Raw genomic sequence first — 27,148 nt, forward strand, 5'->3', positions numbered from 1 at the left:
TTTCAACTCTCTAGAGAGAGGCTAAATTGGCTTAAAGGACTTCAGACTTTTAATAAAGTCAGGCAGCATCATTTCACTGGCTACAGCTTCAAGGTAACAGACACATTACTGGGACATTTCTTCTTTCTTTTCTATATGTCTTTGTTTCCTCCTTCCCTTCCAAAACATTCCCAGCCCGTCTTGCACCTTTAAGCTTTGGAGGTGCTGGGTGGGAATTCTGCCTGCACAGGAAATTGCCTTTCCCTTTGTCCTCCCGGGGCTTTTCAAAAGACAACCAAGATGTTTAGTCACAAGAGAAATAAGCATGGCTCAAATTTTCCCTTTTTTTCATTGTAGATGAGCAGCCAAAATGCTTTTGGCCTTGGAAGGCAGCACTCTTAGTGAGACAGCCTCCCAAAAGTTTGGTAGGTATTGTGAGACAACGGGTCCAACTCCTTAAAAACAGCAGCACCATGTTTTTCCTTCTGGAGAGCAAGTGACTTCCTGTCAGCACCCAAAGATTCCCCACCCAGTGAGAAGGGGGAAGTGGTTTATATGGAGTAATGTTAAATTGTTATTACTTTGGTGTTTGTAACAGCTGAGTGTAATGTTGATACAACGAGGCTGGGTGTGCCAGCTGCAGACACAGCCAGAGAGTGAATCTCACCACTTCAACGGTGTCTCAGAAAGGCACTAATTTTCCTCCCATACAGAACTGGGACAGACATAAATAACATTGTCTTAGGGCAACAGTCTGAAAGATTCATACAGGGCGAAACAAAACGCTGTGTGTCGACACCTGGAAACATATTCCAGGGTTTTCTTTAATTATGTTTAAAAACTAAAGGCAAATTTCTACTGGAAGTATACACTTGATGTTTCAAATGGTTCTAGAAGGGGGTGGTCTGATTGCTGCAAGTTTTGCCCTCCGAAGGAGATGGTGCTTTCCACCTACCTTTCTGTTTTGTTCTGAACTGTGACCCAATTTGAGATGAAAAAGCCCAGAACAGATTTCAGGAGAAATCTCTGTGTAGACAGAGCATCACGTTTCTCCTCAATTAATAAAGCATCCAAGTGAAAAGGGTACAATATGCAGCTCCCAAATGATGCTGAGAAGCAACATCAGGCTTTCTCTGCAGTGAATTCATTTAGTTTCAACAGCATTTTGCATAAGAATAGTTAAAAATCCATCCAAAAGTAATTGAAAGGAAAATATACCTGCAAACTACCTGCAAAACAGGCAAAAATGATGGAGTTTTTGAAATTCAGTGATCTTTTATTATGAAAACATATCCAAACATCAAATGGAAAGTACATGGAAAAACTGAAAGTTGAAAAAAATAGAATGAAACAAGGTGTCTTTCCTGGGGGGGGGAGGGAGGGGGAAAGAAAACTCTATATTCCAGCAATTCCATACAGAATCAATGATTCAGTTCCAAAAGACAAATCACTTCCCTTACATAAAATCACTTCCCTTATATAAAATCATGGGTCAGGCACCAAGCCACTGAGTCATGTCTGTCCAGCTATGACATATTTTAAGGAACAGCTAAAACCCACATTAAGAGAAGTTATTCTTGCAGCATTTGTAAAGAGGAATTCGGTCTAAGCTTCCTGCCTGGGTTGAAGGGAGGAAGCAATCAGGACTGTCCCTGCTCCTACTGAGCACCACACAAGCTTTCTGTCTCGTGTATTCTGGCTTGTCCAGCTGGGACTGGAAAGCTGGTTTTACCAGGATCCAGATGAAAAGATTTGTACTGGAGATGCCAGTTTGCTGATGCCTTTGTCACCTGTTTAATGAGGGTGTGAACCCCCTGCCTGGCATTGCCCTGCAGTCTGTGCCTGCATTAACACACTTCAGAAGGGCAAAAGATGAGCTTTGTGTGGATAACAGAAGGAAAACATTGGAGGGCAACGAACAGATTTAAATCAGAATTGTGATTCCTGGCACAAGAGGTGAATGCAAAAATTATCCCTCTCGGGAATCCCAGGTTTAAGTCTACTTCACATGTAGGTCTGAACCAGGTGTCTTTGAAGCCAACAGGAGTGTTGCTGGGAATTTTAATAAGAGGCTGCTTCAGCAGCCCAAAAGCCCAGCAGAGAAACTAGATTGAAACAGCTCATTTGTACTTGTACAGGTATTTCAGAATCTCACTTAGCTGTCTCTTTATTCCTAATTAATTGCAGTCTGCCTCACTATTTAAATGCGTTTTTTCTAGATTTTTTTTCATAGCAACCACGTGAAACCCAATTCTGTATTGCTTGACAGGCACTTTGAACTTTTAACTTCTACCACGTTCTAGAACGATCCTATGTCACGTATTTTAAATATACTCCAGTAAAATTAAAATATACTCCTCTGCACGTTGCCTATTTGTCTCAAAGGAACAGAAGGTAGGTAGGAGATCAGCCACCCTTTGCATCATCTCTTGGAGTCACTGGAAAGATTCCTATGGGAGTAGATTTGATTCTAAATAGATGGCCAGCCATGCTGGGACAGGAACTCCCAGCCTTCAGCACCTCTCTGATATTTAGGTTTTTCCTTCTGATTTCTAATCACCCTCAGCCACTGCAACCTGGAGCAGCATCGCTGCCATCAGTGCAGCAACACTTCACTGGTGCACCAAAGGACCAGGGACAAAAGATGTTTCCCCTTGGGGAGTTTATTCTATTTAAGTACTAATGATATGCTTAAGTAGAGCTGTTTGTTTTAGCAGCAAGTTCACAGATGTGGTGAAATTTTTATTAGCTCCTAAAATGTTAATGATGCTCTGAATTTCTCGTGCACAAAAGGCTCTTCTAAAAAACCCTCACACTGGAAACATCATCATCATGACTCCCAAATGGAAATGAACTGCAGGTCAAGCTTCACCTCCAGTAAGATAAATGCCAACAGAAACATTAGTGGACTAGTGCATGTATGTAAATACTCTAATAGTGCTTTTATAGGAATAAAGCCATAACAGCCTTTCAAAGTGAAGCTTTATTTCACCCATAATTTATTTTGTTCCCCACCACATTGAAGAGGCCTAAACCTAAAACCCTACTACTCCAACTGAAGTGAGCATGTTCTTGTGTAACAAATGATATCCAGGAGAGGGCTCAGATTTGTGCTTTACAGACAGTACAAAAATGTGATGTTTTTCTAAACAAAAATGTGCAAAGTAAACATAGAGGAAGTTGTACAGCAACACCCTGAATTATTGAACGGCCAGCTATGCAGAACAAACATAATTAAAGGGTCTCATTATCTTCTAAATAATCATTGTAAATAATGCTTTAGATAATTACTTCATTAGTTCTCAAAACACTGGCTTTTATTCTCCTCTGAGATTCTACCCACTATCTCTACTCTGAATAAATTGCCAAAAGGGAAAATCAAAAGCAGAGCAAGGATGTGAGCTGGAAATGTAATGTGTGTTTGTTATATGAACTGATTTAAACCCAGGATGTTTTGAAACTTTTTTTTTTTTGCAATTTTCAGATGGTTAAAAGCAGTTTGTTTAGATTTTTTTAATGTATGTATTTCTTTCTTCAGATTGCTTTCCCATGCAGTTAAGATTCCTTTGCTAGCAGCTGGATTTATCCATTCACAGCAGTGGTTCACAGCAGTGTGGATAGAACCAAGATTAGTCTCTATCATGGATGTCTGGCCTTACCTAAACTGCCATTTTTCTTCACTACAAATACCATGAGGTAGATTCAATAACAAATAAACTACGTCTCTAAAAGCCACAGCCTGAACAAAAGGAAAGCCACAGACCAAGATTAGAAGTGGGCAGAAAATCTGAGCCCCACAATTAGATGGCTCAATAGCTGAGAATGCCTGCATTTGGAAAAGTGAGTCTTTTTTTTCAACAGCGTTCTGTCAGTACTTCCAGTAATTAAAGTAACGGCATAAAAAAGACAAATATTTCCCTGGTCAGGTCCCAGGTCAATCTGAAGCACTGCAGAAGGCTGAGCCTTACCAGTCATGGTATTTTAAAAGTCTATTAAAGTCTATTAAAGAAATTAAGTGGCAAGAGGAAAACAGTAAATGTGCAGAGCGAGTCAGCAATCAGCCCATCCCTGAGACAGAAGGGGCACAGCAGACAGAGCAGCAACATTTGAAATTCTGGAAAGGGAATTAAGGTGATTCCTAAAATTTTGAAAAGGGGGATCAGCAGCAATCACAGACTCTGGAGAGAACTGAGACATGTTTTGTGGAAATGAATATTTTTGGAGTTTTTTGTGCTTGTGTTGTGCTTTTTCTTAAAGTAAACTCACTCCACTGGTAAGGTCACATCCTGCTTCAGCAGATGTCAAAGGTGCTACGACATTTGCTGTGAATGTGGAAGATTCAGATTTCCCTAAAATTTCAACTCATCTCTTTCCAAACTTCCAGTTCTTCCCATGGATCAATAAGTCCTGCCAGCAGCCCCTTCCCACTCGTGGCTGCACAGGGATGTTCTGGTGATGTACCTGTGCCACTGCCTGTGATGGTTTAGGAGAACAGGCTGTTAGAAAAGTGGCACCTACCCCAGGCAGGCCTTGCTGCAGCACCCAGCAGTTCCCAGAGTACCATTCTCCAAACTACTCCCCAAAGTTTCCCCTTTAGGAGAAAGCTCTCAGCACTCAGAGCAATGAGGCAAGAGACCTGCTTCTGTCTCAGCAGCTGTTGGGAATGAGATGTTCTCTCAAGCTTTAAGTTGATTTTCCAGAGGGGACTGGAGCTTAGTTGCTCTCGCTAAACACGCTTCAGGTATCAGATCTTTTCCCTGGACTCGGGGCCAGATGGGTAGCTGTGCTTAAATCAGAAATCCCAGGGAATGACCTGGAAGAATAAAAGTGGAATTAACTGTGTTTTCTGAGAGCCTTTCCACCTCTAAACAAAATGCTTTTGTCTACCCCATTGCCAGCATTCAAAGGATTTGCTTTCCACTTTCTCAACATAAAACCTAGCGATAAATTAAAAACAAGCCAGGGTTTAGCCATGTTTTTAAAGGCCAGAGCCTCTCCTGACCAGCTGTTCTGGAACAGGGACAGAACACAAATCAACCTGCCAAGTCAGTGGATATTCTGGCCAACACACAACACCTCCATTGTGGCCAAATTCCTGGAGGTGTGTGTGAAATACTACTGGAAAACCCTCATGAAAGCCTCTGCAGGGAGAAATGCTGATTAAGATGATGAAACCAAATTGTTCAGAAGATGAACTACGATGGAAATAACATTACTGCAGACCTCAGAATGAATGGGACTAATAGCAAAGGGGTTGGTAACTTCTGACTGCGTCACTGATGGAGGATTACAACTAATGAGAAAAACCTCCCTCCTGCATCCCTGTGTTCCCACAGGACAGGGCATCTCTCACTCCCAGGCTGCTTCAGCTGCTGGAGTGTAAAGCTGCAACAGCAGTTTCTCTTCTTCTGTGGGAGTTAGTGTCACTTTTAATGAGGAACCAAATTTAGACCTCATTTACAGCAGTGGGTGTAACTCCTGACTGCAAAGTTAGTCTACGTGCTATACATGCTCCAAAGTTTTAACAGTGAAAGAAAATGTGCAGAAAATTCAACTGTCAGTACCAGTTCTTTCAGTTGAACTTCCTTCCCTGAATCATTTCCCACATCTACAAAGTGTAAGCAGTTTGCCACAATGGTGATGTGAATTCCTGTAAAGAACCTTGAAACCTGAGATTTTAGAGCTGCCTTCACTGATTGACATCTACTACTGTACCACGCTCTAGATCAGAACTGTGCAATCCAACACTGCCAGATAGCTCTGAAAAACATCCCAGCTGGGGCAGAGTAACTCACAGATCTTACAGTACTGTGCAGGTCGTTTTCATTCCTCTGGCTAAAATAATCTCAAAATAAAATTATTTCAAATAAAAGGAAGATGGGAAAACACCAATCTCATTTAAATTTCTGGACAACAATGACATGGATGAACTTTGGAGTTTCCCAGGAGTATTTCTTTGCACACAGCAAAGAGTGTCTTGAAAGTTGCAAAGGGCACCTGAGCACACACACTGTGTTCTGCCACAAGGATCCTCTGCGACCTCAGACAAGTCATTTCAGTGACTTGGACAAAACAGGGCTTAATATTCCCATTCCACACCCAAACAGAACAGCTCTGTTATAGCCCTGATGAGGGTTTGAGTCTACAGTGACCTACAAATGGGAGTAAGGCCTTGGACAGGCTTTCAAATAGTTGCCATTCTTTCACTTCTACTTCACAGTATCTGACTGGACAAAGACGCATTTCAGGGGCTTTGAGCTGACTCACAAAGAGTAACTGCTGTCTGGGTACCTGTTGGGAAATATCACAGCCAGTCACCCCCTGCCTCTTGTCTAATGATCAGATATTCTACATTTAGTCCAGAATATACCCTTCAAATTAACCATTTATATCCCTCAGTGAACACAAATGTGTTTCACCAACAGGGCAAGGAAAAAATTTCTTCTCAAGGCTGGGTTCTTTCCTTAAGAAGTTTTAGACTAGCAAAATGTTATTTTGTTTGATGGACCTCCTGTAGAAAAACAATTCCATTCATCCATAGAGGATTAAGAGATAGTTCTACTACCTGAACCACCACGACAGAAAAAGTGTGTTTTGTTGGTTTCTTTCAAAAATATTTATACCTAAAAGGTAATCAAAATCAAAGGTGTTTCATTCTGTGATGTAGTTACACAAACAGCACCTCTGCCCAGTTACACTCTCTAAACTGAGTTGCATTAAACTCAGTTTAATGTTGCCCAGCTCAGTTTACCTTGAATTGACAGTACCTGGCATGGGCTGACCCAACCAAGTGTCATGTTAAAAGCTGGATACAGGGAATATAATTTTGTATGCAAAATAATCCTTGTTTTCTTCCTTCTCACAAAGTCTGCTGCATATTGTCAGCTCTTTGCATCATAACTCAGCCATTTTCTAGGAACTGTTCCCTCTTGAACAACAAAATCCTTCTTTCCCCTATTTGCAGTCAAATGGCTTGAAATGCAAAGAGCAGCCACTGCTCCTTCCAACACAGAAACACCAGGATTTTATCATTACTTACCATCTCTAGTTATTGCCCTTTGTAAATCCCTTTATTCCAAAGTATTTTCGCTCTTCAGGACTTGTTACAAGTGCTTGTGAAATGCTGTTTTCACTCCCAAATGCTCACTGTAGGTGCTCTGTGCTGGCAGCAGGACCTCACACGTGTGGGACAGAGGTGGCTGTGGTGGCACCACGGCCCCGAGCAGCCAAGTCTGCTCCTGCCAGTCCCCCCTGAGCCACCCCACAGGTGCAGAGGCTGCAGCACAGGGACAGTGCCATGGCTATTTTCAGAGCTGGCATATGAGCCACATGAACACATCACATCAAATTTAACACTGGGTAACCCAAGGCTTTAAACCCCCATTCACATCCCATCCGTCCCTCCCTAAAAAAACCCCACAACCAAAGCCCACATTCAAACTGTTCTCTCAAAACCACTTTTTTTCTAATTTATTTTTAAATAATTGTTATACAGAAAAGCATCCTTCCTCGTAGGCAGCAGCTCCCTCATTCCCTTTGTCTTTTAAATTTATCTTCTAAATTTATTCATTAAAACTCAGGTAGTGCTTTGCTAAACAAATCCTCCTTTGCCTAAAACTGTTCTCTTTTACACTACAGAGCAAACAGAGGCAGAATCAAAAATCTGAAACAGCTTTAGTTGATTCTCTAACATTTTGCCTTTGTTTCTACTGACAGATAGTCATTGATAGGTCGTTTTTCTAAGTGCTTTGGTATTAACCCTGCTGCAAACCCTCACTGCTGTTGGACTGTTACAGAAGTTATAACAACTTATTTTTGTATGAAAAGAGCACTGACTCAAATGAAACCCTGGGCATTTCTTACCTCAACATCTCTCTGAAAACGCCTCCCCCATGGGCATAGTTTAAATTAATAAATTCCATTATTTTCTTCATAATCACCTCTGTGTATACTCAGATCATTTCTACACCTTTCCTGGTAAGAAGCTTCAGGAAACCCACTGCCTTTAACCATTGTTTGACAGATGTCACTGCAAAAACATCCCAGCCTGATTCAAACACTCCCTGGGAATATTCACAAGGGTCACAGTAAAATCCTTAATATAAAAATAGACACGAGATACTCGCTTAGATGAATTTATTAGTGCATAGGTTAGAGATTTACTCCCCTCCAAGAAGATTTCACATTCTCCTGTGAAAAACAAAGTTGTGTTTTGTTTTAAAACAAACTCATTGAGGCAGCTGTACAACAAGTAGCCTATTCAAATTTCTGGTCTTGATGGGCAAATTACTGCATTATAAAGAAAAATGAAAAATACAATATAACAGGACTGATTTTTCCCCTCTATGTAATTTGTGTATCTGTATAAATAATATATACTGATAAAAACCTAGAAAACTACAGAATAAAAAATATATTTACCTAGAACAAGTACTAAGGCAACCAATCTTTCCTTACTTTGCTTGTAAACTTCCTCACAAACATCAGTGAGTGTTCTGGACTTAGAGGTAAAAGAAATTTGTTCATTAATGAAGCCAAATTTTTCAAGCGACTTCTTTATGGCTGACTTGAAAAGGACCAATAATAGTATTTTTTGTTGGTTTTTAAACGTTTGACATCTGAGTAACTCCAGCACATTCACAGTATATTTGGACAGCAAAGCAGGAATATTCATACATACAATATAAATTGTAAACTTTGCTGAATTTCATGAAGTCAAACTGAATTCTAGTTTACAGAGTAACTTTGATCTCAGACACTTCCAATAAAATGCAAGTTGAAGGATTCTGACCTTGCAGGACCAAGTCACTGCAGTTCAGATCAGAGCTGACTATTTGAAAACATCAACGAGTGTGGTTTCAGACTGTGCTTAAAAAGGCACAGATCATCCTTTCCTATATTTACACTGTAAGAGAATTAGATCTACATATCTACATGGATATGCTTCAACAATGAGGAGTCACAAAGGCAAGTTACAAATATTTTACACACACACACAAAAAAATAAAATACAAAAATAACCTGTAACATTAAATGCAGTTATTTGGGTACATTTGAAGTATTTCAAGTCACGAAAGCTAGGATTACAACAGGCATGTATACACTAAAACACTTCATCTATGTTATATATACAGATATTTCATAACAAGTCAGTGTCTTAGTTTGTATTATGCTGTAGATTCTCTGAAGGAGTTCATCCTCATGCCATGTTCATACATCAGCATTAGCAAGGCTCGAAACAAGAAAACTTGATTTGGCTTTAGAATGTAATTTTTGTCATATTCATATGAACAATAAGGCTGAACTGATCCATCAGCTTCCTTTGCTCAAGTGCAAATTCAGTGTGCTTCACTGCAGTCTTCGTTTGCCAGAAATGTTCCAACTAACTTTTTATTAAATAGGAAGGAAATATTTAAAGCAATTTATATTGAAGAAAAAAATTAATAAACTGCCAAGTGTAAAAAAGCTTTTTTTTTTTTTTCTTCTCGGGTGTAATGCACTAAGCAGACAGTTAAATAAGTCTTTTCAGGTTAAAATATTTTAGCACTTGTTGGAGAAGAAAATATTTAAGCATAAAGCTTATATAGGTTAAGGTGACTAAATAATTAATAAAGACAAGGCTATATCTCATAAAAATGTTCACAAGAGTACTAACAAAGGCAGCACCAGCAAGGTACTAAATTCATGATTAGAATTATGTTAGCAATAGGAAAAAAAGCAAAACAGTCAAAAACTCAATTGTCTCTCAACTCCCTATTTAAACTATAACACTGAGATATGAAAAAAAACCCTAAGTTACTCTAGTTCAAAACAATGAAGAGCAAGTGTCAGTCTTACAAACCTAGTTTATGATGAAAATCCATACACATCCTAATACATTCTGATCTTTGTTTATGAGTAAACATTAAGAGTGATTTTGCTTTCATTTTGAGCCATTAGTGACAGGTCATCATCACGGAACAGTGTAAGGCATCATTTCTGGTCAAGGTTTGGTTTTACTAAAGATGTATTTTGGAGTTGCTGAAGGTTCATAACTCTTGGAATGTGCTTGCTAGGACAGTGTTGTTGCAAGGATAATTCCAAGTATCAAAAGCAATACAGTTACACATATAATGATGAACATCAATTTCTGCAAGAAAAAGAGAGAGTCGAGATTGAAACACTTTGTTTAAATAAATGCAGAGCCACAGAAAATTAGTAATACTGACACCCAACCTGAGAGTTTGGATTTTCTCTCTAGAGATTAATCACTGCCAGGATTTCCTGCTGGTCTTTGTTTTCTAACACACATGTAACCATAGCCACAAGACAGAGTGCAACGTGTCTGTATTTTGCTTCCCAGGGTACTTTTTATGACTCGTGCCCAACTTCTGTAAATACCATGACGTACAGAAACAGATGTAGGTCAAGTCTAAGTACAGAAACTGCTCACTGCCACCCTCCCTGGATAAACATTTGCAGCCTGCCCAGACCTTTACACCTGCACACTCACTGGAGTTCAGGACAATGTCAGTAAGAACATTCTGTGGGTAACAGCTCAAAGAGCTGCAAGGGGAAAAAAAAACAAAAGAGGTGGTCCTGTGTGAATGCATCAAAATGTGACATTAGATCTGATATTTCTGACTAAAAGCAATGACACAGTAAAGTCTGTTCTCTGCCCATGAACCAGAGCTGAGAAGAATCCATAACACCAAACCTCAAAGTCTGATATTAAGAGTGTTAGTACAGAAACCTGAATTCCTGACAAGCTCTCTGAACTGACACCCCTTGGAGCACTTAGTATAGAGCGGGAAGATAATACATATAAAAAGCTGGATTGCAAAGAGTTAATTGCTACTTAGTTAATTCTACTTAGCCTGCCTAGGTGTTGACAAGAAATGGTAGATTAGTACAGCAAATACCTGAAGACTGAAAAAAGCCTCATTGTTGTCCTAGGATTCCAGCTGGAATCCCTGCAGACTTCCTTTTATGAACACATTGTTACTTCCCACTGTTTCATTTAGTCTGGTATTAATAAACAGCTTCAAAGTAAGTCATTTTAGGATGTTCTGGAAGGCATAAAAGCCAACTTCCTGGTTGCAGACACTTCTTTTTTTTAAAAGCTCTGCTTAAAACTAAAGAAAACCCCATCTGATAAAGTTCCAAGTGTTAACCAGCATTCCATATCTTAGTGCAGATTGTTTGCTAACGTGAACTTTTGTATAAAAAAAAAGAAACTCAAAGGAATGGGAGACAATAGTTGGCTTTTTGGTCTCATCTGCTCCTGTTCCTGAGTCAGGCAGTGACTTTTTGTGCATTGAGCAGTTCACCACTAGGTGTCAGTTGGCAATATCCACGTGCATGGAGCTGTTAGAGGACACAGAGGGAAGATCCAGCAATGCAGCTCCATCCCTCCACCCACCCCCCCAGCAATAACTGCACAGATATTAAGGGTTAATAGAACAATACAGAGAAAACAAGAGCAAAATTAGTTGATTAGTTACTTACTGCCACAGTGGCAGGAAGACATGCATGCTGAGGTTATCCAACCATCACCGAATACCAACAGACAAACCAATAATTAGAGCAATTATGGCAACCAACACCACTGACACAATGATAATTATCCACATTTTCTGTCAAAAAACAAGGTATTGTTAATATTAAGCACATTCAGACATGCATTTATTCTCAGTTCTTTTAAATTGTTTTTAGATCCACAAGCACTTTTATTAAAGCCTGCAGTATTTCCAAGTTGAGATAAATTTATCTGTGTAGTCTTGCATATGTAAGAACAAACATTTTTAAACAGTGTTTACATGTAAACTAGTGTGATAATGTCTATACAGTCAAAGATGGTACAGTCACCATTTACAAACACATTAAATGGGCTCTTTGACACTTCTTAAACAATATTTTGTAAATATAACAAGTGTGTTCTCTCTGTGTAGATATCTATCTATAAAAAGATGCACTATTCCCTCAAATCCATAAAAAACACCATAAAAAAACTCACAAAATTGCACAGCTTCTCAAAAGGGGAACTGATAATGTAAAACCAAACTACTTAGTTTGATTTCAGAGTATATTATTTGGTGTCTGATGGGAAGGAAGACACCAGGACACAAAACAAGTGCCATGGAAAACACCTGAACGTTACTCTGAACTCAAATCCTCCACAACTTCAGTGTCGTGGTAAAATGTCACTCCCTTTCCAGAGGGAAGATCCTCCTAATTCATCTGTAAAATGAATAATTAGAGAGAGGATTCTAAAAAAGCCTGCTTCACCAAAACCACTTATGGAGATTTTATATCTGTAAATCCAGGTAAGTTTGTCAATGATAAAAAGATTCAAAAACTTTTAAGCTTATTTAGAATCTGAATAATTTAAAGTATTAATTCTTCTTTTGGGGTTTTTACATATGACAACTTTTTGTGAAAAAAACTGTGAACACACCCTTAGCTGTGCATGAATTGCTTATCTGTTTTCATAGTACAAGAAGCTTCTGTCCCCTACTGGTAATATAATTTTTTAATGTTAGCTATGACAAATTTGTTCACATTGGAAATGTTTTGATTTCTTCCAGTTTGAGGCGGTGGGGTGTTTGTTTGCTTGAAAGTCCTTTGTTAAGTCTTCTTCTGCAATTTACTAATTCATAACAACATTTTCTAATCTAATTTTAAAAAGCACAACTGCAAACAAGGAAAATGCACATATTAATTCTACCTTGAAGGAGTGAATACAGTAACAAAAATTCAACTAAAATTGAAGGTCACTTCATCCTGTGCTAAGTTAAAATACTGACTAGAACAATTAAGAAAGACAACATACCCTTCGTGCTTTACTTTGATATTTAACTGCCTTTTTTGTCTCTTCTTTTGCATGTTCCACATAATCTGTTGCATTCATCACGTTCTTCTCTATGTTGTTGATCATTTCACCCTTAAAATGAAATTTCGAAGAAAAAAAAATCTATTATTGGAATCCATGGATCCTTGTTAATGAAAAACAATTACTTTCAGCAAGGGAACGATGCACATTTTAGTGGGTGATGTTTTTTCTGCTTTGATATGTAAAGGGAAAAGGGAATGAGAAGCAAGGACTCACAGTTCTCACCAAACAAAGAACATTCATGGGTAGGGCAGGCACATTCCCTTTTGCAGGAATAAGTCCTGAACACCTGAAAACATACCTTTGGGTGTGAGGTATGTTTTAACAGCCCAAACTAAATAGAGATGGGAAATCCCTGATATGTCTGCAAGTGGGGAAGGATAATTGACTATTTTAACACAAGGTTCAACAGTTATCCAAGGAAACACACACATAGGAGTTCCTCAGAATGGAGGGAATGTCAATACATCACAAATTCAAATTAACTATGGTGAATGAAATTTGGCAATGAAATGGAGGATTGGTGAAAAATGACAGTTAAGTCTGTTACCTGTGTTTCTGTCCACCAGAAGAAATAATCAGCAGCAGTAAACAGCAAAGCATTAAAGAATGATGCACAAGGAACTTTTGGTCATTTCTAATTCAAAAGAAAACTGCTACCAATTTCTCTTGGCTGTATATGTAATATCAAAGCAACACAGGACTTGTAGAGCAAAAACCAATTAAAAAGATAGTCCTTTTCAGGAAAGTTTATTTCCTAACATTATTCTGTTCAGTTTCCTGCATGAGTCAAACAATTTTAAGCGCAGAAATGAAAATATTTTTGTTGGGTAACTGGCATGTAAAGACTACAAACAGAACAAATTTATATACATGTCAAGACAAAGTTTATGAACATAAGAGGTGACTTGAAGGACTTGTCAAGCCCTTCACATTCATGTGAGTCACAGCAGTAACTGTACTCTGTATTAAGTGCTTGCTAACACACGTTATTCTACCACAGTAGTTCTTTACCATGTCTGAGAATCCTCAATTCCCAAGGTGTTAGCCAACATTCCAGGACAGAGTTGTTCTTACTTTAACATGCACAAAAATGTTCAAGTATATTGCAATTAAGCATGGTGAAGAAAATGTTATATATGCTAACTGTGGTCAGTTATTGAAAGCATATCCTACAAGCACAGAGATGGTAAACTTCTTTAAAACAAAACAAAAACCCTCCGGTGATTAACTTTTCTATATTCTAATCACAGCCAAAAACACTCTAAGTCTGCACTATCTGAATATAAGCAACTGCTCCTGCACGTTGCAAAGAGGAAGACTGAGGAAAAAAGCCACCACTTACACAAAGGTGTTTGAATTGGTTCACTTACCTGAGTCTCAACAAACATTGCCATGTCCATAAACATTTCATGAAGTTCCTTTATGCTGGATTCCAGTTTCATAATATCCTTGTGACGGGACTCGATCTCATTCAGAGCTTGCCTGGTTATTTGAGAGTCTGATATAATCTTTGGGAGGATGGACAAAGATAAGGACACAAGTAAGGACCTGCTGACACACTCCTGAAGAGCAGGAGCAGTAGAATAGAAGAGAGACATAGCTGGAGCAGAAATACATACATCAGAAGTGAAAATGGAAGGATTACCACTCTCTAACATTTCTTCCAGTTCCTCATCAGTGGTGGTCTTTCCAGCTAGGATAAAAACAACAGGACTTCACATAACATCACTGGTTCAGTGTGGAACACAACATTTTACCATTCTGGAAGGATGACAATTCAAAGACAATTCTTGTTTCGAGTATTTTGCAGGATAAAACGTTGTAGTGGTCAGCCATTACCAAGGGCCATTTTGCATAGAATAAAACCCACAAAGTATCAAGTGATAGTCAGAAAACAAACACAGATTCAAAGCTACCATGAAGGATTCCTGATCATGGAGTGTTTTTGCTTGCTTGGTTGGTTAGTTCGTTTTGGGGATTTTTGTCAAATTGAAGGGTTTATCAGAAATATTTACAAGGTACATATGAACCTTCTGAAGTGGAGTGTTCTTCAGAAGGAAGAACTTGAGATACTTGAGAGTATTTATATAACATTCAATATTTACCTATTCAGTCATGTCACACTCACACCCCACCACTGTGTGGGCAATAAAATCTTTACGTAAATTTGATTTTCCCAACACAGGATTCCATCCATATTCCACACAGAGAAGATGATAACCCACAGTGCACCTTCACTTCTGCTTTTCATAGTACAAGTAACCATTCATGTAATTTATTACTGCATGTTTAAGCAAACTGAATCCTGTTGATCACACTGGTACCACAAATGAAAGTGTTATGAGTTACACAACACATTCAAGTGATTTGTATTGTACAGCTTTAACAATTCCATATCAAATCCCTGTTCTTTCAATGTAAAATAAGCTGAATATCTGTACCAACTTATATAATTCTGTCCTATCAGGAGAGAGCTACAGTTTGAGTATTACTTTCTGATGTTAATACCCAAGAATGCTGCAAAATCTGCTTTAAAATTTTTAGTGCTTAAGAAAAGCTGAAGGCTCTAATTGGGTCATAACAACTTGAACTTAAAAGAACTGAAGTATTAGTGTCCCTCCCCTCACACATATAGCAAAAAACAACTTAACTTGCCTACTAAACTTTACTGAAATGCTGAACTGGACCATTAGCATGAGAGGGTAATGACCAATTTGAGAAGCACGTGAAAAGCAAAGTCTTCTTATAATTTGCCAGTTGCTGTTTCCATTCCCTATTTCAGCAATGTACATATTTGCTCCTACAGGAGACATTAAAAAGGGCCAACTTTAGGTACAAGATGAAACAGAGATTTTTAGACACCTTCCAAGGTAGATGAAGAGTTCAGAGCATCTGAACTCTGTAGTTCAGAGGAAAGTCATGAACCTTTCTAAACACTCATCCTAATAATCAACATTCATACATGAGTCAGGCAACAGATGATCAGAGCACATATAACAGCAGCACTGATTTTATGCCAGCTGAATTTAACAAGTGTCCCTGTAGAAGCATGTTAATTTTGGAATGGCTTTTAATAACACTTGCTGTTTCAGAATGCAGCTTTTCTTAACGCTTCATTTAAAGTTGCGACATTGGAAACAAATGAAGCAAAGGAAAAAGATAATTTTTTCAACAGTTTTTACAATTTAGTGAGTTTTCTCTATTTTCTTTACAGCTGTTCTGAAGAGTAATATCAACGAGTTTATGCCACACACTAAAATCGTTTCTTCTCTCTCACGTGCTCCCAGATGATGTCCAAGCTGATGATGCTTAGCACCATCTTTTAATAACAAGAAACAAGAGAGGTCCTAAGAATACAATTTTTCTTTTTTTAAACAAGCCTATTCAGGTCACTTACTGATCTCTAATTGCCTCTGTATCCGACATTTGCTGCGTTCTCGAAACAGAGTCTGGGTCTCGTTGTATTCCGTCATCACCTCCACAAACTTGTGAGCCAACACAGAGTGCTGGGTGTGAGGAGTTCAAAAAGGTGGAAGAGAAACATTTATTTATTTTTTTGATAGAGCAAATAGCACTGCACAACAACTCAGAGTGGTGTTCACATCCCCCCAAAACAGAACGTGAAATTCTGAAATGATTTCAGAAGAGTTAAAGTTATTCTCCAATTTACTCAAACCCTTCTATTTTCTTTAGTTTAAGTGCTCATACCTGTGTTTTCCTTATCCTGAGGTCCACTGATGTCCGACTGGCATTTTCACCCTGCTCAAAACTTTGTTCAATAGCTGAGAACAAGACAAGAATACTCTGAGTCCATGTTCAGTTATTTAACAGTGCAGTTCAATTACTTTGTAAATATTATTATTACTTTTTACACATACAAATTCTCTACATGCCTAACATTTCAGGGGTGGCAGCGATATATATAAAATCTTAAAATAATTTTGATCATTGGTACAGATCTTTAAACACAGTAATTACTTCAACAGCCTTAACAGAGTAACACCACTATTATGCTGGAAAAATTTTAGAAGGTGTAGCAAAACGGGCTTTAAACAATAAACACCTCACCTCAGTATGTCTTGGAGGACAAAAGCAGAGTAATTGTAATCTAGTAACTTGGAAACTCTCAGTGTATTTCAGAACTTTTTCTAAACAGTTAAGACATACAGGGGAAACCCACTGCAAAATTAACTAGTCTGAATATAAAATACAGTGCTCTAGGGCAATTCCCTATGACATTTATGTCATGGAGACTGTCTTTTTGCCCTTAATCTTATTCCAAAACACCAAAAAAGGTACTTTAATTGCAGAATACGTTTCTAGACAGAGAAATTACTTTGCATGGTAATTTTCTAGGCTATTTCTGAAAGCAAGCAGGCTTTCTGTCCTGCTCCACAAGCGAGGCTGTGCTGAGACCTGGTACAGAGGATGGCACTGTCACTGCCACGGGCTGCACATCAGCTGCCAGGGAGGTGGTTCTCTCATTCTCCTTTTTAACAGCTGTACAGTACAATTTATGCATATATAATCCAGCTTTCAAAGTTAAGAAGTTCAGCTGCAATGCATTAAGTTTGCAACACTGCTAATATCCTGAATCATTGCAAGTGAAAGCAGTTTTATTTGTGCTCACAACTCACCCTTTAGCCTGGCCCGGATTTTGTTGGCAATCTTCTTTATTTCCTCATTTAATTCTTCAAGTTCTTCCTTTGTTCCTTTAAAAAAACAGTAATTTTTTTAAACTGTTTATGATTGATAATAGTAAGTCAGTAACCATTTTCAACTCTACCTTGCAACCTCATAATTGTATTCAGAACAACCATGCAGAGCTGAAGTTTATTATAGTCTTAAGTACTTTAAATACCATTTTTGTAACAGCATACTATCAGGTTCCTGCTTCTTGTGACAGGCTTACACTTGGGAAATGTTATTACTAACTCATCAACTAAACCAGGTGACAAAATATTCCACAGTTTCTCTTAACACTTTCTAGGTAATATCTGTTTGCTAGTCAAAAATTAAATTTTACTGAGTTCTAAATACAAGTGAAAGTACAGATTCATCTCACCCTTTTTTTAAAAATTGTGTTGTTTATCATGTATTCATTGCTTTTACACTTAAGATAAGTGTATTATGTCTGACCTATGTGTTTTGAAGAATTCTATTAGAGCATTCATGAAGAACTTAACTAGATCTCTGTCACTGAAGACACCAGAATCACAAGAACACACATTACTTACAAGAGCTGTCATGTTCCTACACAACTCAGATGCATTATTGATATATATAATTTTTAGCACAAACACAAGCCGACAAATGAGCTGAGACCACGGAGTTTTAACATTTAGATGAACCCTTATTAAGCCTGAGATTCATTAACTGTATACAACTATTAGACAAAAAGCAGCCCCCAAAATCACTTGTAGGAATACAAACACTCATCCATAAACAGAGAAAACAGGGGGACAATAAAGAACTAACATCCAAAGCTCAGTTTTCATCGAAGAGATGAAACAAGATGATAAATGTCAAGCCAGTCTTGCAACACTGAGGAAAAACATCTCAGCATCTTTTCTTCCCTTTTCTCTGAGCCCTGCCCAGATGCCCTGAGTTCACAAGGGCTGAGAACACAGAAGGTTCCATGTTTCTGGGCAAGTTCCCTAAACTTTTTCTGATCAGAAAGCACAGCTTCAATTCCAGCTTTGAGGTTAAAGCCTCTAAAACTAGGGCTCCTTAGAGGAACTCTTAACTGTGGCTGTGGTGTGAGACAGGACCTTGTCCCTGCTGAAGAATGAAGAGAGTAAAAGAATAAAGCTCTGCAGTATAAGCTTCAGTGGACAACTTCCACACTTCCACAAACACAAGAAATGTAAGCAGCTTCTAAGTTTCTGAAGACAAAATCAAATTCGAGACACTGTATCAAACTGAGTTTTGATCTAGAAAAAGTGGGGATGAGGCAACAAATATTCTGAAAATGCATTTTTTTTCAAATGACACTTCAAAAAGGTAAAAATAAGCAAATGAAAGTATTAATTCAATATTAAAGATGGACATAGTTACTTAAATAGGGTTACCTTTTGCATTCTGAACACCTCAAGTTTTATTCCTACAAACAGCTAAACCAGACAAACAGTATTTCAGAATATCTAGCCACACACACTTGAAATCTTAAAAATTTTTACTCACTTCCTTCAGGATTTGGTGCTGACAGGATAATGCTGTGCTGCTTCTTCACTTCTTCCACATTTTGTGCTATTTTTGCTATATTATTTCTAATTTCCTCAACCTGGAAGAAGAGAAATATAGCAATGAAGACATTAGAATAAATCAGGGCAAAATTTTTTTTAAACAAAAAATAATTGGTCATAAAAATCATAAATTATTTCATTGCAACATTTGTAAGTACATGACAGAAATCCCAGTAATGTTGACATTTAAAAAGCTTGTAATCTTACTTTTAAATAAAAAATTTAATTCTTAATAGCAAATATATTCTGTGTGGCCATAAACTTAAGTGCTAATATTCTTAATAAATTTTAAAATTCTATCAGCAAACTCCTTTGTCAATAGGAGTTAAAAACACTTCTCTGCAATAAAGACAGAAAATACCCTGAAATAAGTAACAAAGAGTGTTACCAACATTTAATTTGGCAAACCATTACAAACCATACTGCAGAGTATGTGTAGAAGGGAATTGTTAAACCTAATTACAGAAATGAAAAGGCATAGAGAGAAAACATTAAATCTTCAATGCACTGTGAAAATTGTAACTTTACCTGCTGGAAAAAGTCATCCATGAAATGGTCTTTTTCAATAATAACTGTCTCCCCATCTTCATTTCCTTTATACTGTAAGAGACAACAAAATAAATCTATGAAATAAAACTCCAGATACTGTTCTGAAACAACTGCAACTTGTACCACATTGCTACACAAATGCACACACATTTTTGTCAGTAGCCTGCAAGGTCAAAAAAGTCTTCCACTGCTGCAGATTGTCATCTAAAAACAAATAAGACAGGCCACAGAAAGTCACCTGACTACTACAGAGTTGTGAAAGAAATACAGAGAGAGGTGCTGAGAGCTGCCTTGTGATGTAATAACTACATATCTAATGACAGTCAGAGCAAAAAGCCATCACCAACTTACTACTTTTGCCCTGAGGTGTTTTCAAGGCTGCCATTCCACACCAATTTAGACATAATTACACTACACTAAACTATAAATGCATTGCATAATTGATAAAGCCTTGGAACAGCAGCTGACAGGCTCTCCCACACCTCCAGGGCACAAAGCCCAACAGCTCCCACAGTCACACCTCCCAGACCCCTGAGCCAGCCCAGGGGAATCCAGGGATCTTAAGAGTAATGGAGAGTCAATTTTTGTCACAGGAAAACAGAGGATTAACATGCATCAGGGAAAGGCAAAGAGCTCCAGCTTCTCTCTTCTCCAGTTCCCTTTGTAGAGCACAGACTGTCTGAACTGTGTTGAACCAAAATATTACTCAAACATACAGTCAAGGGGTTATCAGTTAGAAAAAAACAAACTACAGGATAGGTATCATTGAGGGATTTTCATGTCCAAGACCCCTTTCTAAGAACAAGGCCCTCTGCCTTTGATCTTGTAACACCCACTCTCTGCTCCTAACCTCTGATCCTACTACCCAAAAAGCCCTTTGGTTCTGGTTTTGTTAAATTAGGTGAAATATATACTATTTGTGTGACAATTCTGCCATTTAATCCAATGTCAAACACTGCTATTATCTAATGAAGGAAGTTTTACTCAATTAAGATTTATGCATCAAAATATAAGAGTGCTCCAAATCTTCAAGGGAAGTTACTATACTTTGTGACAGTTCCTTTCCTGCAAATCCAGGAGGTGCATAAAGCCCTCTGGCAATATGTTTGTCAGAAATCATCTGGGGTTTATACTAAGAGAAAACCATAATGCCCCAAGTGAAACACAGGAATGGAGCTGTCATTGCTCTCCTGAACCACCCTCCAAACACTCCTAGTGCTGTGTGTCACTACAGACTTTGGGGAAATGATCACTAGAACTCAAATTATCTGTCCTTAGAGATTGTAATCAGTGAACAGTCTTGCACAAATATGGAAGGAAGTCTGTGCCCAAATGAAGTCACTTAACTTTTTACCATTCTAGAGACTGCACTGCTACTAAGCTACCAGTTTAAAGTTAATATTTAAGAATGAGCTATGCTTTAAAGACATTTAATTTCATTACCTACGCAAAAGAACACTTTCTGTTTATATTTACTGAGTGAAAAATAACAAATTAAAAATCGTGAAAATAGCATCAGCTAAGAGACCTGGCATGTCAGCTTTTAGTTTGATCAGATCTTATCAAAACATTTAACACCTGAGTGAATCCTAATCAAATGAAAGCTACAAAACTCTCCCTCAGAAGTCCTGTTTGGAGATGCTCCATCGGGATCACCTGACCCACTGTCAGTGCCATGTGTATTTCCCTTTCAAATTTGGTTGTGGTGACACCACTGACAATTTGCTTCCTACAATTTGTTGAAGGATTTATGGGCAACCTACTTCAAACATCAGCACTTGAGACACCTGATGAGTTTGTCAGCCTCTGTTCTCTATGTTCTTAAATCATCTTTTACCTAAAATACAGCTTATTTGCTCACTCTTCAACTGAAGTGATGTGCTCTTTTGACAAGCACACAACCAAGGACTCATTTTTATCACTGAGTTTAGCAGAAACATATTACTTCCCCTAGACTTCACCTCCCCAGTACAAACAGTATCACAAAGAACTGATAAAAAGTTTCACTCAATGCCAAGAGCAATCTAATAAAGTCTGTTTGCAGCTCATACCTTGACCTTGGGACTGAAGGGCTGGAACATGCAACTCCATAAACTTCACAGACCTATAGATTGAGTTCCTCAGGAGTTGTTTGTGCTGGTTTTGCCTGGGACAGAGTTAACTTTCTTCACAATAACTGGTATGGGCTGTGTTTTGGATTCGTGCTGGAACAGGGTTGATGACACAGGGAAGTTTCAGTTACTGCTGAGCTGAGCCTGGTCGAGGCCTTTTAGGCTCCTCACCCCACCTGTGAAGCCCAGGAGGCACAAGAAGCTGGGGGGGACACAGCTGTCCTCAAGTGACCCAAGGGATATTCCAGACCACATGGCATCATGCTCAGTGTATAAAGCCAGGGGAAGAAGAAGGAAGGGGGGCACACCTTTGGCAATTTGTCTCCCTAAGTCCCTGTGAGGTGTGACAGAGCCCTGCTCTCCTGGGCATGGCTGAACACCCGCCTGCCCACTGGAAGTGGGGAATGAATTCCTTGTTTTCCTTTGCTTGTGTGCAGCTTTTTACCTTTCAAACTGCGTTTATCTCAACCCAGGAATTTTCCCCCGTTGCAATTCCGACCCCCATCCCAGTGGGATGAGCGAGGGAGAGGCCAAGGGAACAGCCATGTGCTGCTCCAGGTGCCAGCTGGGGTTAAACCACAACATCGGTTCACGTGACAGAATCCACATATTCCGACAGTATCACTTCTCAGCTCCAAGCAAATGCTGTCCTGAAAACTTTGTCCCTTCTAATACCTCACAGAATTGCAGAAATAAGCCTAGCTGGAGATATCTTAATAATTACTGACCTTTGAAACCAAAAACAGCTTTCGACTGAAAAACGTGACTACAACTTGCCCTTGAAATTCAAGGTTAGTCCTTTCTCAGTGCAGATCACGTGTATTCCTCTGGCAGGCTGCAAGGATAATAACTGCCCATTATCCAAGTGAAGCAGGCCCAAGGAGTACCTTACAGAGTTTAAGAGCTTCTCCTCACAGCATCAGCGTGTGCAGAAATCATTTTGTATCAGAGCAGCCAAGGAGGGCTCACAGAGGGCCCAGGAGAGCTGTCAGGCAGCTTTGGCAGGTCAATCATTAACGTGCATTTAGCAGCATTATTGTACAACCAGGGAAACATCATATGGTAACCATCTACAATAAATCACTTCCCACTGTTAGGACGTGGAAGGCACACAGCTCATCTTCAGAAAATTCCATGTTTGAACAAAGTCTCACGTAAGAGGCTGACTCGGCGAGAAAGGACACAGCCGTGTTTTCCTCCTTCTGGAAAAGTTCATTTTGCATCTGTTTCCATACCACCCAATTCTAACAATTTTAACTCCTGTGACTTTGTTTTTCACTCATTCCTAAACAGTTTTGGGGGCACTAAGTGAATGTCCAAGAAATACTTTAGGAAAAAAAAAATCAATGCAGTTCTGTTCAAGTTATAGGTCCTAGTTTAAAAAAAAAGCTACAGTCAAATATAAACATTTTTCAAAGATTAAATGTAAAATATCTTCATTAACACTCAAGAGTAAAGGAATATAAACCCCAAACTTTTAAAATGATTCACCAATCAAGCACAAAGAATGGATTCCAGTGGAGAGCTCTGCATCCACTTCAGCATCCAACCAGGTGGTAAGTTTTGAGCCATATGGACAGTGCACCCCAAACCTGAGATCTAAAACATCACACATGAGCAGAGGTTTACATCTTCTCCCTGTCTTAAAGGATTTAACAATAAAACCCAAAAAAGTATGAACGAGTTTTATTAACAGACCTTTAAAAGGACATCTGTTTTTAATACCTGACACAAGCTAAATGTGCTCATCTGGGTGTGTGAACACAGATTCTACGGCTCTTTTAAAGCCATTTCAAGATGGACTTGTTATCTGTGAACATCAAACCACTGAGGGAGAATATTTTGCAATCACAGCTATGTACTAGTCTTTTTTTTCCTTCCCTAAATATCTACTATAAACTACTGCTGAAAACAGTGTATTGGATCAGAGAGAACCTTTTAATCTTACACTAATTTGTGCTCAAAATAACTCAAACCAGTCTGGGATTTGACCAATTCTCCAAGTAATTGTATTAAATGACAATTGAAGCAGCTGCAAGACGTTCATTTTGGCCCGCTCAGAATAACTTATAAATGACATTAAAATAATCTCCTAAAGTTGAACAAATACAATTATGTTTGCTCTCCTCTGAAAAAGCACGTCCTTTACAAAACTCCTTCTAGCTAAGAAATCAAGAGGAAGCAACATTATCTGAAGGCTACATAATCTGCATGTCCTCAACAATTTCTTTCTCCAGCAACTACTTGAGCACTGTTTACCTACCTAAATACAGCGTATTAAAAATATCAACCACAAACACTGACAGGTAACATTTCTCCCTCTTCTTTATAAGGGGAAATCTGGGAAAAACTTTACAACTTTGAATGACAAAATAGTTCGCTTGCTGTCCAAAAAAAAAAAAAAATCAGGAACACACAAAAAACCACACATTAAATTAACACATGTTAAATTAACATTTCTGCTAAAGGGAATGCTGTGCTCAGTTGAAACAGGTCAGTGTAGACTGCCTACAGCACTGGGATCTCTTAAACAACCTGTTGGGGGAAATGGAGTGGATGGAACTTACAGGTAAGGCATGACCAAAGCAACATCTAATGAAATCCTTATATTAAAGGAAAGAGGCAAGGCACAGTTATTCCTGAAGATTTTGCAGGCCTAGGCCTGTTTGAAAACCACAATGTCCATGCTCTACTCTTCACTATTTCATTTAGCCAAATAAAATACAATGAAACTACACTGATCAAACTCAAGCAGTTCGGAAAATAGGCAAATACATGTTAATACATTATTTCTGACCACAGTGTTTAAAGCAGCTTGCTGCAGCAGTTAAAGCAGTAGTTTGCTGCTGTAGTGTTCAGATGTCAAACACTAAAGCTGGGCTAAAACCTGTATGTACAGCTGCTTTAAACACTTCTAACAATATCAATGGGGGGGGAGTGTCAGGGTGTGGAGTTGATTTTTTTTAATTAAAAACTCACACAACAGACCACTACTGCTTCCCCTCAGCCAGAATTAAGTGTACAGGTTTAGGATTATAAATTAAAAACTAAATTTGGATCACCATTTGTTGCTTCCTCTATCTGGAAGACAGTGCATCATTACCGAAATTTGGCACACATTCCTACAGCCTGGACTGTTTAGAAACAGGAGAAGGGAATGAGGATACCTGAAAGAAATGACACTTTTGGGGTTTTTTTGGCATGACTCCAAAACATCATTCCTGGTAGAGATACCGTAATTTAATCACGCTAAAACTTTTCAGCTGCTAATTCATCCTTTCGGGAGAGGAAAACAAAGAGACTGGTAATTCCATCACTACAGATGGAGCTCCCAAGATGTATTTTGTGATCCGGAAGATATGACGTTACTCTTTAAAGTGAACGAGCCTTACATGCAGCTCAACACACGCCAACTTCTGCATGTATGTGGAGTCCTGGAACTATCACAGGAACTTCTGTGTGCTTTCCATTTCCATTTCTTTTCAGGAAAAGGAAAAAAAAAAAAAAAGCCAAATATCCTTTTATTTTACCCAGGCCATATCCTGTCGCAGACAGACTGACGGTACCTCCCCGCCACACTCAACTCTCCCTTCTTTTTTTAGGATACTGTTTCCAAAGCACAAATAAGGGAAAGGAAAAGCGCCGTATAAACACGGCCAGCTACCATTTTGTAAACACGCGGAAAATAAACGCTGCCGAGAGCTCCACTGACGCACCAGGGCCGAGCAGCTCCCGGGGGGACAAACCCACCCGCGGCCCGAGAGCAAGGTGACCGCGGGGTTTATCCGCCGGGGGGCTGTAAAAACAACCGGAGAAGGGATGGCGGAGGCAGCCGGGGCCCTCCCAGCCCACAGGGACCGGCGGATCCTGCAAAGCCCTCCCCGCCCTGCCCGTTACCTCGGGCGGCCACTGCGGCGCCCCCCACCCCCGAAACCCTCCCCGCGCTGCCCTCTCCGCACCTCTGCCAGGTCCGCCAGCCGGTCCTTCATCCCCGCGGCTCTTGGGGTTCCTGGGGCCGCTCCCGCCGTGCCCGGGGCCGCCCCGTTCCCCCCGCCCGCCCCGCGCCGGCCGCCGCCACCGCCCCCTCAGCGCTGCGCCCGCCCCGCCCCGCCCCGCGCATGCGGGGAAGAGGCGGCACCGCGCCCCGTGCGGGCGGGCGCGGCAACCATTCCCTGCGGGCACCGCCTGGCGCGGGCGGGTGCGGCGGGAGCGGGCACCGGGCACCGGGCACCGGGCACCGGGCACCGGGCACGGGGCGGGGCGGAGGGTGCGGATGAGCCCCGCACTTCGTGTCCAGTTCTGGGGCCCTCAGTTCAGGGAGGATGTTGAGGGGCTGGAGCGTGTCCAGAGAAGGGCGACGAGGCTGGTGAGGGGACTGGAGCACAGGTGCTGTGAGGGGCGGCTGAGGGAGCTGGGGGGGCTCAGCCTGGAGAGGAGGAGGCTCGGGGGAGACGTTCTCGCTCTCTACAACTCCCTGACAGGAGGGGGGAGCCGGGGGGGGGTCGGGCTCTGCTCCCAGGGAACCAGCAGTAGGACAAGAGGGCACAGTCTGTGTGAGGGGAGATTTAGGTTGGAAGAAATTCTTCAAAGAGAGAGTGATCAGACATTGGAATGGGCTGACCAGGGTGGAGTCACCGTCCCTGGTCCCTGGGGGTGTTTAAGAAGAGACTGGATGTGGCACTCAGTGCCATGGTCCAGTTGACAAGGTAGTGTTGGCTCAAAGGTTGGACTCGATGATTTCAGAGGTCTTTTCCGACCTGGTTGATTCTGTGATTGCCACAGAGATGTGGCAGAGCACTGCAACAGGCTGCCCAGGGAGGGCAAGGAGTCTCCTGCTCTGGTGATGCTCAACCCCCAGCTGGACACGTTGCGATGTCACCTGCCCCAGAGGACCCTTCCAACTCAAACTGTTCCGTGATTCCGTGGATGTGTACGAGGAGAGATGAATCCTCGATGTGGGAGAGCTCAGGGGTCTGAACGGTGCCATGGGTGCCCCCCCCCAGAGGAGGCTACAGAGGGGATGAAGGGACTGGAGCATCTCTATGACAAGGAAAGGCTGAGGGAGCTGGGGCTGTTCAGTCTCGAGAGGAGACGCTGAGAGGGGACCTCACCCATGTCTGTCAGTGTCTGCAGAGAGGGGGCAGAGGATGGACCAGGCTCTGCTCTGGGATGCCCAGCAGTGGGACGAGAGGCAACGGGCACAAACTGATGCACAGGAAATTCCATCTGAATTTGAGGGAGAACTTATTTACTATGCAGTGACCACACACTGAACAGATGGCCCAGAGAGGCTGTGGAGTCTCCCCCAATGAAGATATTCCAGAACTGTCTGGACACAATCCTGTGCCACGTGCTCTGGGATGACCCTGCTTGAGCAGAGAGGTTGGACC

The 27,148-nt window shown here is 40.3% G+C and overlaps 1 protein-coding gene across 5 annotated transcripts; it reads right to left on the bottom strand.

The window, feature by feature from the left end:
* Positions 1–8,098: 8,098 nt before the first annotated feature.
* Positions 8,099–25,818, bottom strand: STX2 (syntaxin 2). 5 transcript variants are annotated; one of them, XM_027733125.2, is made up of 11 exons: positions 25,718–25,817; positions 19,627–19,698; positions 19,037–19,136; positions 17,491–17,565; positions 16,562–16,635; positions 16,251–16,359; positions 14,473–14,546; positions 14,224–14,361; positions 12,791–12,901; positions 11,467–11,594; positions 8,099–10,108 (listed from the first exon to the last, which is right to left on the bottom strand). In XM_027733125.2, the coding sequence occupies exons 1-10, from the start codon at positions 25,745–25,747 to the stop codon at positions 11,511–11,513; spliced, it is 867 nt and encodes a 288-aa protein (XP_027588926.1). In that variant the 5' UTR covers positions 25,748–25,817; the 3' UTR covers positions 8,099–10,108; positions 11,467–11,510. The 5 variants fall into 5 exon arrangements, with proteins under 5 accessions (XP_027588926.1, XP_027588927.1, XP_039234817.1 ...); XM_027733126.2 differs by lacking the exon at positions 11,467–11,594; XM_039378883.1 differs by having other exon boundaries at positions 14,224–14,546.
* Positions 25,819–27,148: the final 1,330 nt, after the last annotated feature.

The sequence above is a fragment of the Pipra filicauda genome, unplaced genomic scaffold (genome assembly GCF_003945595.2).
Source record: "Pipra filicauda isolate LSUMZ 115617 unplaced genomic scaffold, ASM394559v2 scaffold14_size4853619_pilon, whole genome shotgun sequence".
In the NCBI taxonomy this organism is placed as follows: Eukaryota; Metazoa; Chordata; class Aves; order Passeriformes; family Pipridae; genus Pipra; species Pipra filicauda.

Bases quoted from the DNA above. Each gene is read 5' to 3' on its own strand.
- STX2 (XM_039378883.1), bottom strand. From the start codon at position 25,747: ATGAAGGACCGGCTGGCGGACCTGGCAGAG. The intron at 19,699-25,717 runs GTGCGGAGAGGG...TGTCTCTTACAG, and splicing joins GGCTGGCGGACCTGGCAGAG to TATAAAGGAAATGAAGATGG. The intron at 14,547-16,250 runs GTAAGTGACCTG...TTTTTATCCTAG, and splicing joins ACAGAGGCAATTAGAGATCA to CTGGAAAGACCACCACTGAT.